General features: G+C 44.6%; 1 protein-coding gene across 1 annotated transcript in view; it reads right to left on the bottom strand.

Annotated features, from left to right (window-relative positions):
- Positions 1-17,066, bottom strand: part of NBAS (NBAS subunit of NRZ tethering complex) — a 616,392-nt gene that overhangs the window by 492,792 nt on the left and 106,534 nt on the right. Inside the window, exons 15-17 of the mRNA XM_066597064.1 lie at positions 14,863-15,120; positions 13,113-13,238; positions 4,018-4,169 (exon numbers count right to left, since the gene is read on the bottom strand). Of these exons, the coding sequence (XP_066453161.1) occupies positions 4,018-4,169; positions 13,113-13,238; positions 14,863-15,120 (536 nt within the window). The remainder of the gene's footprint in view (positions 1-4,017; positions 4,170-13,112; positions 13,239-14,862; positions 15,121-17,066) is intronic.

Here is a 17,066-nt window from a genome sequence, read left to right as displayed (position 1 = left end):
ACCATCCACGGCTATTTAATTAACCGCGGATGGTCAATGCTTTCCTATGGGATGCGGATTTCATGAATTGGAGAACTTTGTGGATTTGATAAATATAATTTCCCTGTGGACATGAGGCCTATAACAGTTACAGTAAGCCAGATGTTGAGGGGTGGTTGCATTTATGTGGTCTTGCAATTGCCACTGGCCATTTGGACGCAACTGTAAGACTGAACATATAGGTAGGTGCCATAGTAGAAGGCAATTACTCCCCTCTCAAGTAGGTGCCCCCCCAGTACGTAGGTTATTTCCCATGCATTAAGTATGTGTTCCAGCAGGTAAGTAATTTCCGATGCATTGAGTAGGTCCCCCCCAGTACGTAGGTTATTTCCCATGCATTAAGTATGTGCCCCAGCAGGTAGGTTGTTTCCCCCATTAAGCTGCTGCCCCAATAGGTAGGCAATTCTCCCCCCCCCCCCCCAGAATGCCCCCAGTAGGTAGGTAATTTCCCCCTATTAAGTAGGTGTCCCTAGTAGGTATCGAAGAATAGTAGAGTCGGAAGGGACATCCAGGGTCATCTGGTCCAACCCCCTGCTCAGTGCAGGATTCACTAAATCATCCTAGGAAGGTAGGTAATATTCCCCCATTAGGTAGGTGCCCCCAGTACGTAGGTAATTTCCCACGCATTAAGTAGGTGCCCCAGCAAGTAAGTAGTTTTCCTCATTAAATAGGTGACCCAGTAGATAGTCAATTTCCCTCCATTAAGTAAGTTCCCACAGTAGGTAGGCAATTTCGCCATTAAGTAGGTGCCCCTACTAGGTAGGTAATTTCGCCCCATTAAGTAGCTGCCCCAATAGGTGGGCAATTTCCTCCCCCCCCCCCCCCAGAATGCCCCCTGTAGGTAGATAATTTCCCTCAAATAAGTAGGTGCCCACAGTAAGTTGGTAATTTCCCCCCAATAAGTAGGTGCCCCCAGTAGGTAGGTAATTTCCCACCATTAGTAGGTGCTCCTAGTAGGTATGTAATTGTGCTCCATTAATTAGCTGCCCCCAGTAGGTAATCTATATCCCCCCAGAATGCCCCGGGTAGGTACGTAATTTCCCTCCATTAAGTAGATGACCCAGTAGGTAGGTAATTTTTTCCCCATCAAGTAGGTGTTCCCAGCTTACTGGGTGCTACTCTAGGACAAAAAGATAATGACATCTCAAGCATTGATTACAGTAGTGCGCTGCAGCTCCACTGCCACACTCCTCGCTGTGTTGTGGCGGCAGCGCCGGGGTCTGCTGCATCACAGAGAGAGGACAAAAACTTTCTGGCAGTTAGGGTGATCAATGAGTGGAGCAGGTTACCGCGGGAGGTGGTGAGTTCTTCTTCAATGGAAGTCTTCAAACAGAGGCTGGACAGACATCTGTCTGGGATGATTTAGTAAATCCTGCACTGAGCAGGGTGTTGGATCCGATGACCCTGGAGGTCCCTTCCAACTCTACCAGTCTATGATAGCAATTACATTACAATGGCACAGAAAAAAAATAAAACAAAACACAGGTGGACTGGGCACTATAGCATGTGTGACACACATTGTCATGTACAGTACAATTTCACTGCCATATGTGGCGATAGCCTGGGTCACCAACGGCTCTACAGTGGCACAACGCACATGTGATACACAATGAATGGAGTCAATGATGCTCAATGGACTTTCAGTGATCCATGAACACGGCTGTGTGGACACTGCGTATCGATACGCAAGAGAAATAAATCACAGCATGCTCTATTTGTCTGCGTAAGTTCGCAGCGCGAGTCCTATACCCTTGTAAGGGCAACGTATGATACACTGTCCATACACTATACAATCCGTATGGGCAGCATTGTCATACGCATTCCGGCTTTGAACAGAGTGGGGAATTAAAAAAATTTTTATTCACAATGCGCATGTAAGTATGTTAGAGTAAATATATACATTTTTTTAAAAACTAAATGTTTAGAAAAATCGTTTTTTTCCAGCTTTTTACCCCTAATAAAACTAAAAAAAAAATAAAAAAATTAACATAAAAATGGAAAAGAAAGTCTGTTAAAAAGATATAAAAAAAATAGCCCTGCATGTCATGGGGAAAAAAAAGAAACAAAGCAAAAATAATTTTTGTAGCTGAATGTAAAAAACGACCACATGGGTAAAATCCATAAAAAGGGTCTGGTACTATAGGTACAAAACAGCCTGGTCCTTAAGAGGTTAAGTACCAAAGTAGGCCATATCCTCAAAGAGTTTAAAAATAAAAAACAGTATTCTTCTAAAAGTCCATTTATTGCTTATTTTTTGCTTTTTGAACTCTTGGACAACTTCAGTAAGTAAAACAGAGGCGTCAGGGAAAGCAGACAGGTTCTTTATTAACTGTGCTACATGGAAAGGCTAATCCACGCTCGTACAAGCTCTTTCTTGGGAGCCGTTGAACTTTGAGAAAAAGTGAAAAAAAAAGTAAAAAAGTTAAAACCACACTTTGTGCAGAACTATGTAATAAATAAATGGGAAGACGGTATGGAAGCCGGCGCCCAAGTCTCTCCAATTTAGAAACAAGCGCATCATTTCAGCCTTCAAACCCCGAACCTATAAAAGCATAAAAAGTGTGTTTCTTGGAGCCGAATGCCTGGTGGAGAAATAGCAGTTGGCTTCTCCACTTAGACACCGGCTATTTCCACTGAAGAGCAGCTGCATATATTATGCATTAAAACCCACACTTTAAGTGGTTATCAAAAAGCAACAGGGGAGCGGCGGAGCTGCGCCGATGATGTTGGGAGAGTGCCCACTGTAATGATAATACATTGCTCCGAATCAAAGCGCTCAAGAGACAGCGTATTATTACACAACATTTTACTGAAGTATGCTAATTACCATAACCATCAGATAGGAAAAGGATAATTAGAATGGGCGAGATTGAAGATTGGTAAATGAATTTACGCATGCATTAACATGTTAAGGAATAAGGCACTTCACTGGGCTCGAGATGATTAATCAGAAGATAGGATTCACCAGCGAACCGCCGCCGTTTGTACAGGAATATGCAAATGGGGAAGAGACACCGCTGGCCCCCGCGATCCGGAGACATCGCGTGACATTGCTTACAAGAGCTTGCAAATCCGAAAGATGGAACAATACCTCTACAGCGCCATCTATTGGATGGCAGCATTCTTTCAATTCAAAGGGACCTCATTAAAAAAGTCCACAATGATTGGGGATATTAAACCAAGCCAGAAACCATGCATAGACAGACTGTTTCGGGGTGTTTACTGCATACTGATGAGGGGCAAACACCCCGAACAGTCTCTCTATGCATGGTCTCTGGCTTGGTTTAATATTCCCAATTAGAGATGAGAGAGCATACTCGTTAAGGGACAATACTCGAGCGATTATCGTCCTTTTCGAGTACCTGCCTGCTTGTCAGAAAAGATTCGGGTGCTGGCAGAGGTGAGCGGTGGGTTGTGAGAGTGAGCAGGGGAGAGATAGAGAAAGAGATCTCCCCCCCCCCCCCCCCCTGCCCCCCACACCCCTCTCCCTCGCCGGTACCCGAATCTTTTCTGACGAGCAGGCAGGTACTCGAAAAGGACGATACTCGCTTGAGTATTGTCCCTTAACCAGTATGCTCGCTCATCTCTATTCCCAATCATTGAGGACCTGTTATAATGTCACTTTGAATTGAAGGAATGCTGCCATCCAGTAGATGGCGATGTAGAGGTATTTTTCCATCTTTCTGATTTGCATAAATTTCCCAGAGGAGCTAGCATTACCTAATAAGTCTCCTTACTCACCTTCTAGGTGTCCCCACACCCCTTCTGGGTGCTCTCCTTGGGGAGAGACTATACCATCCCCTAATCCACTCACCCCTTAGTTGTCCCCCACATACTTCTTGGGTGCTCTCCTTAAGGAGACACGACACCGCTTCTGACTTACAAGAGCTTTGCCCGCAGCTCACACACTAAAAAACATTACGTCTATAGTATATCAAATAACCAGTGTTTTCATACATGGCGTGTAACACAACGCACCTTCCTCCATCCTCTCCATTGCCTATGGACACAAGTGCCTCCAGGTCGGTTCCCTTCAGGCCGAACATGAGCAGTTCCTTGGCAGCATCCACGTTCTCGGGGACTCTCTCCAGACATTCATGCAGGACCCAAGACCTCTTTTTTATTTTGCTCTGGAATTAAAAAAATGATATATATTTTTTACATTATCCACAAATATAAATTGATTATCTATCTATATCTACACTTTTTTTTTTTAATCTGATAAATATTTCTTTCTTTGCACAAAAAAAAAATTTAAAAAAAAAAAATCAGAAAATGCTGGACGTCCGCATTGATGGCATTCTGTTGCACCTCCGGCCCTGACCTGCTTGACATCAGTGGTCAGGGCCAGGGCCGTAATGAACAGCTTTGCTCCCATTGATTTCAATGGGAGTAAAACATTCTCTTACACTTCTGGCCCTGACCACCGATGCAGAGGTACAGTCTCATTCCGCTGCACCGAGGTGGGCTGGATGATCACCTGATCGCCAAGAATCTCAAATGGCGGATCCCCACCAATCCGCTACTGATGACCTATCATGAGGATAGGTCATCAACAGTATAGAGCGACAAAACCGCTTTAAGAAGAGGTCTTGTCTGCTACTCTTCAGCCTGATATCATTGAATTTGGCGCCCTGCACAATGTGAGAAACGCTACTAGGTAAGTACAGTTTGCCCAACATGACATCAGGCATGAACCAGCAGACATTACTGGGACCACACAAGGTGGCATACGTCTTGTAACAAGCAGTGATCACTTCTGTTCAGGAGGAGATAAAAGTCATGAGCTGCACTGTCAGCGGTAGAGCCATCTGTATTTTACTCCATTCCCACTACTGTCGGAGCTTCTTTCACAATGGAGCCATGACCGCCACGACGGACCTTTTTTTTCCCAACAGATCTGATTAAATTTCTGAAGGATCACATTAACTTAAAGCCGATTTAGACAACGATTTTCGCTCAAAAATTGCTCAAAGACGTCTTTTGAGTGATAATCATTGTGTAACTGCACTGACATCGTGCAGTTTTCGTTATGTCATCGCTCATCGTCGTCTTCCAGCCTGCTGAAAGACAATGATGAGCCTTATCAGGGATTCACAGCGGGATACAGCTGATACTATTGTTTCCGCTGTATTCCGCTCCCTGATGACAGGCGGGGTATGAAGAACACAGCGCTCCAGCTGTGTTCTGCATCCCCCGCTCAGAGTGCTCAGCTATATAACAGCCTGGCGCTCTGACCAGAGAAGAGCTTGATGCAGAAGACAAGCAGCCCCGCTTGTCTTCTGTATACCCTGCTCGGAGCACAAAGTGATCGCTCAACGTTTGAGCAATCACCTTGCGCTGTAAATGCACACAACGATTATCGCTTAAAAGACATCTTTTGAGTGATAATCGTTCCGTCTAAACCAGGCTTTATAAAAGCGGTCAGGCAGGTTCCATCAAAAGCACAAGAAAGTGCTACAGATTGCTATAAAATACCTGAACCGCAACACAACACAGCGGTAAAGCACCCGCACACTTTCACATGACTGTCAGAATAAGCAGCTGTGTGTGTAAAGGAGGAGCAGCGACATTTCTAGCCATTATATGACTTGCAACCTGTGGAAGCTGATGAAAAATGCAGAATACATCCTTAATTCTCGGTTTTCCCTGAGCACGTGGGTATAAACTAGCTGCTATGTTGCCTCCCATACGCTACAAACATTGACATGAGAAGATCCTGCTCCCCTATCTCTCGTATAGAGTGAAGCAGAAGCAGCATAAAGAACATTATAGAAAAATACTGAACAGCACAGATGGGATTCTATTAGTTGCCTGGCAGTAAATCACTTACTACTACCTGCAGCAGTATGCATCTCTCTGCTTCTCCCTCATTCAGCTCCTTCTCTGTCCTCCATAGACTTCTATGAGCAGCATGCAATCAGATCTGTCAGTCTGTCTTGTCTACAGAGACCAATTTTAGCAGTTTTTTCAGAATGAGTGAACAGCTTTGATGGGAGGAGCTGGATGAATGCAGAAAAAGTCCCTCTCCCCACCTTTACCTCTCATATTCACTTGTACTATTAATTTATGCAAAGTTTGTTTAAACTGCTAAGCCTATCTAAAAGAATGGTCATATCCCTGTTGTGTCAAGAGCCTAGCCAGCCCAACAATGGCCTCCCAGGTCAAGCAGACAATGCTTGAGAAGGAAGGGCCATCGGTGGTGCTGGATGAAGAACATGAATGCTATCTATTATTATACCGGGCCTATACGCCTCAGCCACCACTGTTCCAAGATGCTGCGAGGGTTAATACATTACATTACTCTATTTTGTATGCAGGGAATTTATAGACCTATTATTGCTTCCTGATTTGTAGAACCTAATTATATTCCCATTATTAGTCTGTAATAAATAGGAAAAATATAATCATCCAGGAAAAATACATTTACACAAATTAAATTTTGCACAAGGTCAAACCTGCGGAGTAAAAAAAAAAAAAACAAAACCGCCTGGATGTTGTTCAAACCTCCATAATAAAGGACACACAAAGGGAAGAACAAAATAATGAGAGCTTTCTTAACAACCGCCTATTACCCATACAAAGAGATTATCAGAACAATCAAGGAATAAAGGTATTAGTAACAAGCTCATGCAGTAATTGTCATAATTACCACTCAGCGACACTAATCAGAACGTGATTACCGAGTCCAATAGACCTTCATGTGCAGAGAATAAAGTCACATTTTTGGTGTGTTGCTAAGGGCCTATTCTCAAACGCATTGTTGTTTCCAATGGGTTCAATCACGTGCGATGTCTGTGCACGCATTTCGATTGCGTTAAAAAAAAAATCACAGCATGTCCCATTTTTGAGCATACTGCACACAGAAATAGCACATATTAGACTAATTAGGCTAATTGCCTAATTATCCCTAATTATAAGTTTTCACTGAGCATGTGGGTGTAGACTAGCTGCAGTAGTGCCATGTGGTGTAATGTTGGCCACCCTCGGTGACCAATGGCTTAGAGATTTTGCCAGTAACGCTGCCCTTATACTAGCAAAAATCGGTGACCATTGGTTACCAAGTGTAGATGAGGCTTCAGCCACATTATTCAATTTTTAAAGGGGCATTCTCATCTCAACTTGTATGGCATATCCACAAAATAGACCATAGGTGCTGGGACTTGAACCTATCTTGAGTTGTGGCCCCAACTGCCCTTGGCCAGGCTATATGCTTTGGCAGAGGAAGGCTGGAAATATGTAAAAGACAAGCAGGCTGCAGCTCTTAAAAAAGACATGCCACGTCAGCAGAATCAGCTGCATAGCTTTGAAGCCGCGGCCCTACTGACTCCAACGCTATCTTCCTTTTCCTTTACTCCCTCCCGTTCCCTCATACTAGCTCTTCTTGGTTTTGGAGTGAATGGGTCAGATGGGCGTTTCCCATCACTTACTGTCAATCAAGTCCAACTTCACCCATTGACCGCGAGCAGCAAGGACCTTCCACCAGACACATTCACAGCTCTGGGAACTAAAACGAAGAACAGCCTTTTGGGGGGGATGTGAGGGAGTAGAGGCAAAAGAGAAAACGTGTTGAGTCATCGGGGCCGCAGCTGCGAAGCTATGCAATCAGCCACGATGACATGAGGACATGACCGGTTCTCTTGGAAGCTACTCTACAGTCCACAACTAAAATTTGTCTTTAGAAATCAAATGTATAGCTAACATACCGGATGCCCTCCTTGGTGTCCATTCTCTGTGTTCTCTTAACTGTGGTTCGACTCTCTACAATATGGTCACCCCTGTCTTAGGCTTGTGCATGCACAGTGCTGTAGGAGTCTAGACTCACTCCCCGTCTTTACAGACCTCAAATAGACCATCCCACCTGGGTCACATAAATTCTGGGTGCAGCTGGTCCATCAAAGGGCAGCATCTCAAACTTTCCTCCAGGACTGGGAAGTCAAAGGCCCAATGTCCACATCCGGATTTTAATTATAAAATCCGAGCGTGGCCCCCTGCGCAAGTAAAAGCATGCAGATGTGATTTTTTTTTTCCCGGCGTGCAGGTTGCACGCATGGAAAAAAAAGGATCGCGGCATGCTCCATTTCTCTGCAGATCCCGCAGCAAGGGCTTCCTTTGAAGTCAATGAGCGCTGTTTTCGCCACGGCACACCCGGAGCTGTCACTGTGGAGCTGCCGCGGATCTACAGGGAAGCAGGAGATTCAAAGACAAACAAAAAAAGAGGGCACAGTGCATGCGCCGGACGCATCACCCATCGCTCCCAGACACATCCACCGTGCTGAAGAAAGAAAATCCATCCGGCTCCGAGGAGAACCACGCTGGACCCGGAGAGGTAAGAAACATTATTTTCCTCTCCACAGCCGGGGGCACGGGTGGATACCACTGTGGGAAATCAGCAGTGGTATCCGTGCATGCAAATAGACTTAAGGCCTAAGACCGTGGAGGACATACTGTGGACAGTAGAATGAGGGACCAAGTCAGAGGGATGGAGGCTGCATACAGGCTAAGGAGGACAACAGGTATATTGATTGTACATTTGAAACGTACACTAAAATTGTAGTTTTGAACTGGAGGGTTCCTTTAAAGCAACTCCCCTGGGCCTGGGAAAACAAACATGGCCCAATCGCCTCCTTGACCACCTGATGCATCTAAGACTTTGATTGACCAATATCACCCGTGTGAGTGGCACTAGCCAGTAGGAACAGCATGTAGCATCATAGACTATCAATGCATATTAATGCTCAGATAGTCAGACAAGCGGTTCGGCCAGCTTTGTAGGCCCTGAGGCTTGATCTACAGCAAACCTGTTGGGTGATTTATGTAGCCATAGCCGAGGACAACATATGATGGAAGCTGAGCTCTCTCGTATAGCTTTATATGATTTGGAGCAGGATATCAAAGTTCGTAAAAAGCAAAGTAAATCCTGACAGGTCCCCTAGGACAGACCGTGAGAGTCCCTTCTTACTCCTGTTGGAAGTCAGATAAGCCTTTCCATCACAGAGCTCAGCTTCTCTCCCTCCATCATAGCCTGCTCTCAGTAGAAATCACCTGACAGGTTTGCTTTAAGATCCCCCCAAAAGGTCATAATTTCATGATTTCCTCGGTATTGCACAAGTGATATAATTTGTGGGTACATCGAGGATTGCCCTACATGTCCTATGTAATATATCCAGATCATACCCCATTAGGGGCATCTTAGGACTGGATTTGAAAGACACATGAGTCAAAATGAGTGGAATGCATCAAGTGGCTATCTTTTGGCACCCAACCTCCGATGCTGAAGAACATTCTACCCAACCTATTAGAGCAGTGTTCCCCAACTCCAGTCCTCAGGGACCCCAACAGGTCATGTTTTCAGGATTTCCTCAGAATTGCACAGATGATGCAATTATTGTCAGTGCCTCAGATATTGCCACAGATGTTCCTACCATAGGATATCCTGAAAACATGACCTGTTGGTGGTCCCTGAGGACTGGAGTTGGGGACCCCTGTATTAGACCATGCCACACAGCGCGAACAGTCATAGAAACTGATCTTGTTCATCCCAAGGCCAAAATTTGCTTGCGTTACCATTGAACACTTTCAATGGTCAGAAATGCTCCTCATCCTTAACCCTTTTCAACACTCATTTTGGGACAGCTATAGTATTTAGCCATGAAATTAACCCCTTAGTGATGAATCTATTTGTGCCTTAAGGAACAAGCAATTTTCATTGTTGCATTGCAAGAACCATAACTTGTGGCATCGCCGTAGGAGGTTTGTTTTTGGGACGAGTCATATATTTTAATGGCAGCACTCTAGGGTACATATACAGTGATCCCTCGCTATATTACGGTTCAATGATTGCAATGGTTCAGGGCATCGCGGATTTTAGATAGACCATATAAAATTCTGTTTTCGCTTAGGTTTTCGCTATATTGCGGAATTTTGAGGTACATACAGGAAATACAATACTCCACTAGCACTTGCAAATGCAAGATTGTACACGGCACACTATTGGCTGATGAAATGTGTTCTGTATCCTGGGCGCCGATTGGCTCACTGATCGCAGCATTGGTCTGTTTGTTCACTTTTGTGATTGTTTGGCAGTTCGTTAGTGTAAATATAACACTGCTACTTTGCGGATTTTCACATACCGCAGGGGTCTCTGGAAGAGGGATCACTGTAAGGTGTTGTAAAAGTTTTATTACATTTTTTTGAGGGGAGATGGAAAAAACATGCAGAAATTCAGCCACAGTTTTGGGGGTTGTTTTTACAGCATTCACTATTCGGTAAAAATAAACATAACTTTCTTATTTGGATCAGCATGATTACCGCAATACCAAGTCTATGTAGATTTTTTTAATGACTTTTTCACAATAAAAACACAATGAAACAAACAAAAAAATATTGAATCTGCATCGTCACATTCTGAGACCCACAACATTTTTATTTTTCCAGCAACGGAGCTCTGTGAGGTCTCACTTTTATGCAGGAAGAGAGCGCTCACCACTTATAAATCCTGGCGGGGGCTGCGGCTTCCCTGCCGGCATTCCCTCAGCGCCAATGCTATGTGCGCTGATCCCGGCGTCATATTAACTTTTTCTTCCCCACTTCTGCCTTAATCAGCAATTCCAGAAACCTGATTGGTTGTTTTATAAATCAGCCAACCCAAGCAACCAATAAGGTGCCAGCAGCAACGCCGTGCAGAAGAGGAGCGGAGCTTCCACTAGGAGGAGGGGGTAAGTATATGGGTCTCGGGGAAGGGAGAGTGTCACTATGATACAGTGGGCCGAGGTGGGGAGGGTCGCTAGGCCGCTGGGGGCCGCTGTGGGGAGGGTCGCTGGGCCGCTGTGGGGAGGGTCGCTAGGCCGCTGTGGGGAGGGTCGCTAGGCCGCTGTGGGGAGGGTCGCTGTTACCGCTGGGGGACGCTGTGGGGAGGGTCGCTGTTACCGCTGGGGGACGCTGTGGGGAGGGTCGCTGTTACCGCTGGGGGACGCTGTGGGGAGGGTCGCTGTTACCGCTGGGGGACGCTGTGGGGAGGGTCGCTGTTACCGCTGGGGGACGCTGTGGGGAGGGTCGCTGTTACCGCTGGGGGACGCTGTGGGGAGGGTCGCTGTTACCGCTGGAGTATGTTTACATGTGGCAGAAATGGGCAGGGCTTTTTCAAAATAGACAGCGTACAGATTTTGACTGCTTTTTGGATATGGAAATACTGCTGAGTTTTCCACAGAAATTCCCGCTGAGGACATTCTGCAGTATTTCTGCATCCAAAAAGCAGTCCAAATCTGCACGCTCTTTTTTTTTTTTTGAAGCAGCCCTGTCCTTTTTAGAATGACTGGGGTAAAATCATACGTTGTGATAAGCCCCGCCCCCTGACGTGTTGGCACTTTGCGATACATAAGTGGATTTTGGGTTGCTGTTTGGGCACTCTGTCTCTAAAAGGTTCACCATCACTGGTGTTTCAGAACTTTACTGCCTTTTCCAGCATATATGACGGAGCCCCTGAACAGAACAAGCAGACAGAAGTGTGCACAGAGCCTGACTTGCAACATGTCCGCGATTTTTTTTCCAGACCCTATGGGTGCTGTAAATCTTAAATTACAAAACTGACAGCCGTAAATAATCCTGCAACTAACAGTAGGTCAGTCAAACACATTCTCTGGTTGCATGACTTGTATGCGCCATGATGTCACAGGACCAGTGGCTGTGTAGTCCAAGCCTGAAAGTAAACGATATAATAATGGCAGGCCTCTAACTAACTTCTTCCTTTTAATTGTAATGGGATTCACGTGCCAACTAATGAAATAATGGAGAGGTCTCCATGTACTCAAATGTGATTATGGACCTTAACGCAATTGGAAAACTTATTTAAATAATTATGAAGAAGTTGTTGTAATCTGAATGCACTTCAGTGAAGTATAATGAATAGATTCTGTGTTCGCAAGGAACATACTGAGCCACCTAATTCATATTACTCTTCATCTGCTAATTGACAGATTGTGGAGCATTCCAGTAGGATCACTGCGCTCAGCAACTAACACAATGACTTCCTTGGTGGAGATCCATGTGGTCATTTCACCATGTCACTTTGTACTATCAAACTACTAATGACGACCTGTCCATCCGTGCGTGCATGAGAGGGTTTGTGAGTGACTTACATGCTCCGCTCTTGATCATATGATGGTGATGCCAAAGGTCCTTTATCCCCACTGAGGAAGTTACATGCTCCGCCCCTGATCACATAACCATGACATTATTACAGGTCCTGTACGCACACGGCTGCCTTCTGGCTAGGTGTTCGTTAGTATTCCATAGCAACTGAGGCCGCAGGGGGTGCATATATCTATATTACTCTCAAGCTCGGCCCTAACAACCAATCAGGTTGAATCAGACAATCCAAACAACCAATCAGGTTGCCGGAATTGTGAATCAGAACCAATGAGGTTGCTGGAATTTTTGCATAGTACTGAGCTTGAGAGTAAGAGGCAGGGGGCTTGTAGTCTGCCCGTAATCTACACAAAAGATGCAGGACCTTTGATGATGTCACCATCATGTGATCAGGGGCGGATCATGTAAGTCATTCACTCGGGATGAGCGTCACCGACATGTGATCAGAGGCCGAGCATGACAGTGACGTCATCACAGGTCCTTCTTCTACAATGCTGTGCTGCTTCTGATCCCTGTTGTGTGGGCCGAACTATGTATATAGCAAAGCTTTGTGTGTGACGGCCATGTAGCACAGCTGTGTAGCCCATTGCACCACCAGAACCACTAGTAGGATAATATCCTAATAATTTCTAGTGGATGACCTATCCTTAGGATAGGGCAATCAACAGCAGACTGGCAGGAATCTGGCTCGCAAGATCCCCACTGATCAGCCGATCACCTGGCCCGCTGTCAGTGCGGCAAGGCCAAACGTCCGGTGGTCAGGGCTGCAAGTGTAATAGGTTTTACTTCCATTGATTTGATGCTGCACTAAGTAAGCAAATGTCATGACTCTGAAAAGCAACTGAATAATAACTATTGGTCATTTTTTATCAGTTATTCAATGAATAGGATATCTGATGGTGGAACAACCCTTTAACCAAACTCACCAAGTAATCCTGAATTGTAGCAATATTGACAGCCGATTTCCTCCATTGCCTCTGATAAACCAGGTCAGTGTCCAGTCCATATGCTTGCGCCAAGGATAACGCTTCTCCATACTCTTCGTGATCAATCTGCATCAAGAATAACATGTGACAATATTTTATTACTTCTTGAAATATCAATTTTTATCTATTCAGAACTATTGAAAGATCCAATAAAATATCTAGTCATCCTAAAACCTCTTCCTAGATGAAAACAGAAACCGATCGTCATACCACCTCATTAAAAGGCAGACTTATCACACTGTCTAATGGAACATGTAGATCCATCGAAAAAGCTTAGGAAGAAAAAAAGAGAGTGTCTTCGTATTTCAAGAAAAATGAAGACTAGTTATGATATATGGTGAAACATGGAGATCCATGAGAACATTAAATGACAACTGGAGGCCCGCCATGATGGAGACTCAATAATTTCTATTGTATTAACCTATGAAGAAGGTCATACACTTCCTCATTCATGGTCAGTAAAGGCCAATTCGTTAGGCCAATTCCACATCTGCATTGGAACCTGCAGTCAGAGGTTCCAGCACAGATCTGGCACAAGATACCGGAAGACAAAGTGCTGGATGCAGCAGTTTTTCTTCCGGGTAAAAGAGGGTCAGTTGGGTGGAAAGTGAACGGACCCCATTATATAGTCAATGGGCTCCGCTCAGCACTGTTCAGTTCCGTCCTAAGATGGAGCCGTTTGGCAATAAAGATTTCCTTTCCTGCTCCCAGAATGGAGAAGGTAAGTAGGACACCGAAAACGGGTGTGAAACCACCTTTACACTAGGGCCATTTATACGAGAAGATTATTGCGCAAAAATTGTTCAAACCAACAAAAATGTGCTGGGACACTGACTTCTCGCTCCTTGCTTAGCGCTTCAAAAATAGAATACGAGAAGGCAACAAGACGTCCGCGATAGTCATCGGTGATCTGCCTGTCTAAACACTCTGCAGAAGCGCTAACAACTTAGCGGTGACGTCAGCGCTCCTGCAGTTGTTTAGCCGACAGTCGTTTTAAGTAATTAACCCTTTCCAATCCACTGTCTGAGCTCTGAAGACATTATGATTTAAGGCTGTGCAGCTCCGATGTTAGAAGACATCCGTCGGGGTTCTCTTACTGTATATTGCCGGCCTCTCTGCTATAGGACCCTCATGCAGTACTGGCTTTAGCCAGCATATAGCGTCATTGTATAATGGCAAAAAAGAGTAAGCCCCCCTAGGAAAACCAGGATATAAATTGGACTGGAAAGGGTTAAAGCATTTGTCTTAAGGCTCATTTACATGTAACACTTATCACGCAAAATTCATTCAATTGAACAAATTTAAGCGATAATCTTTCAGTGTAAATGCACAAAAATTGCTCACTTGTCATTCAGTCAACTGAAATAACTTTGTTGGCTTCTCGTCCTGTGCAACTGCTCCTCGCTCGGCGCTTCCAATAGGAGGTGAAGCGCTTGAGCGAGAAACGGATCGGAAACCTGCAATTCAGCGGCAAGTCTTTCTGTGTCAACGCCCCATACGAGTGCTGACGACCTTAGCGGTGATGTCAGCACCCATGAAGTCATTCAAAAAACTGTCTGCCTGTGTAAAAGGGCCAATAGGCAAAGATAGTGACTAAAATACATGCAAACCCTCCACTATATTGTATTCATGACAATGGCAATAGAAATGTAACGGCGAGAGAATTGTACTTGGCCAACCCCCAGCATACCTTCCTCTGGTACAGTTCCTCTGGTGTTGTAGACCTCAAACTAACAAGCCTGTAAGTCTTCATGATGGTGCGAGGACGTTTGCGAGGAGGGGCAAATCGTTCCATCTCTGTGGCGTAGTACAGCCCTTGCTTTATGTAGGACAAATATCTGTCTTTGGCGGACATCTCATCATCGAAGTCAGAGTCTTGGTCTCCGTATTCGTCTTCACCAGATCTGGTGTCCAAGCGGGACCTTTTTGAAGCAAATTTTACTTCACACTAAAAAAAAAAAAGTGAAGTAAAGTAGAAATGAAAGTTAAAGGGGAAAAAAGTTATTCCTCGACAGAGCAGAGAGCTGATGAGCTGCTAATTTTTTAGATTTTTTTTTTTTTTTTTTTTTTACAGAGAGAATTAAAACATTTTAGGATTAACAAAAACTGTTTTTATAAACAGTGTAACAAAAAAGTGGTGTAAAATACAAAAAAAAAATATATATATAAAAAAAAACCACACCTTCTATACAAACACACCCATTTATGTATGACATGCATATATACTGTATATACACACACACTTAAAAAGCCCGTTCATCTAATGAAACCAATGGGCATCAAGTCACTCAAAAGTGTTCTAGGACAGCATTTATCAAGGAAAGTCAGCGGTGCAACCGTACTTCAGAAGAGGATAGCAGCCACAAGACCGGATCACATACGGCAAACGGACTGCTGAAAATCAGTTACATTCATCTGGTTGGGTTTGTCAGATTTTCAGACCGCAGCGACAGACAGCACGGGAACAGCAAAGTCAGGGAGTAAAAAATTTAAAAAAATACACCCGCCAGCTCCCCATCATCTCGCCTAACACCAACTTGATTTGGTTTATGATGCTGTAACGAGGTACAGGTTCCCTTTACTAGGCCTTGTAACATCACTGGGAAGGTAAGCCAAAGCCAGAGTCTTCTTCAGGATTAAAGGATATCCCCATGTAGAGACAGCTGTTCCAGGGTTTTTGCCCCTCATCAGTGCACAGTAAGTTGCTGGCCGGCTGGGTAAGAGGCCTATGATGTGGGCTGGGAGGGGTAAAGTTACTTCTAAGGCCCTCTGCACATGGGCGGAAATTCTGCGTCGGGATTTCCCGCAGAATTTCCACTTGTGGAAGCTGCCATAAAATTGCATTAGAAAACGCAATCCTAGGCAGACGGCGCCGATATCGCCCTCGTCATCCTTATGAAGGCCCCAGTGATGCAAGGCATTTTCATGTGAAAACAATAGGCGATATCGCAGCTGAATGGGGTTCATATTTGTGTCAGAGAAACTTTACTCCTCTTGACCCAATTCACCCCAAAAGGTATAGATTTCCAACCAATTTCAGCCAACTTAAGGCGCTTTGCATGGGGGCAAACCAATCAATAATTATACCAACTTTACTTGAATCTGCCCTTTTTGTTTAGGTAATTTTTTAGGTAATTTGAGGTCTTGGGTTGGGAAAAAAAATGTTTAAAAAACTTCCCCATTGTAGATGTTGATTGTGGAGCCTTTCAAGCTCTTCGCTTTGAGTGATGCTATTGCTCAACCTCAGGAAACTTGCTTTAATGGAGACAGTGGAAGTGCCCTACTATTCTGCAGAAGGTTCCTTATGAAGTGCAAGCCTCTGTAATATCTTTGGCCAGGACACCGTTTCTATTATGACCATCTGTTAAGCAATTGAAACTTTGATTTAACCTGCTGAGACTTTTCATGTTTCTGCGTTTTCTCACTGACACAGGATTCCATGTGATATTATTTAATGGTCATTATATCGCCACCTCGTTTCCTTTTGGATCACAATGACATTTCTCATTTTCTTTCATTGCTTTAGGCCGAATTTTACATGGGCGATTTCCCCCTGTTAGGGGCCACTAGCACACAGCTATGCAGCTTTGGTTTAGTGGTCTAGAGATGCTCACATGATGAGGACATCATCACTGCAGCTTCACGCCGGACAGCAGCCATCTGCTGACAGGACCTGTGATGGTGTTTAGATACAAAACTAGCACAGGGCACCGATATGTATGTAGTAGAGCTGTGTGTGTGATGTGTGGGCATCAGGATGGATGTAGTAGAGCTGTGCGTGTGATGTCTGGGCATCCGGATGGATGTAGTAAAGCTGTGCGTGTGATGTCTGGGCATCCGGATGGATGTAGTAAAGCTGTGCATGTGATGTCTGGGCATCCGGATGGATGTAGT

This window comes from Eleutherodactylus coqui, chromosome 1 (assembly GCF_035609145.1).
Source record: "Eleutherodactylus coqui strain aEleCoq1 chromosome 1, aEleCoq1.hap1, whole genome shotgun sequence".
In the NCBI taxonomy this organism is placed as follows: domain Eukaryota; kingdom Metazoa; phylum Chordata; class Amphibia; order Anura; family Eleutherodactylidae; genus Eleutherodactylus; species Eleutherodactylus coqui.
The sequence above is the reverse complement of the archived record's forward strand: the minus strand, read 5'-3'. Positions and strand labels throughout refer to the sequence as shown.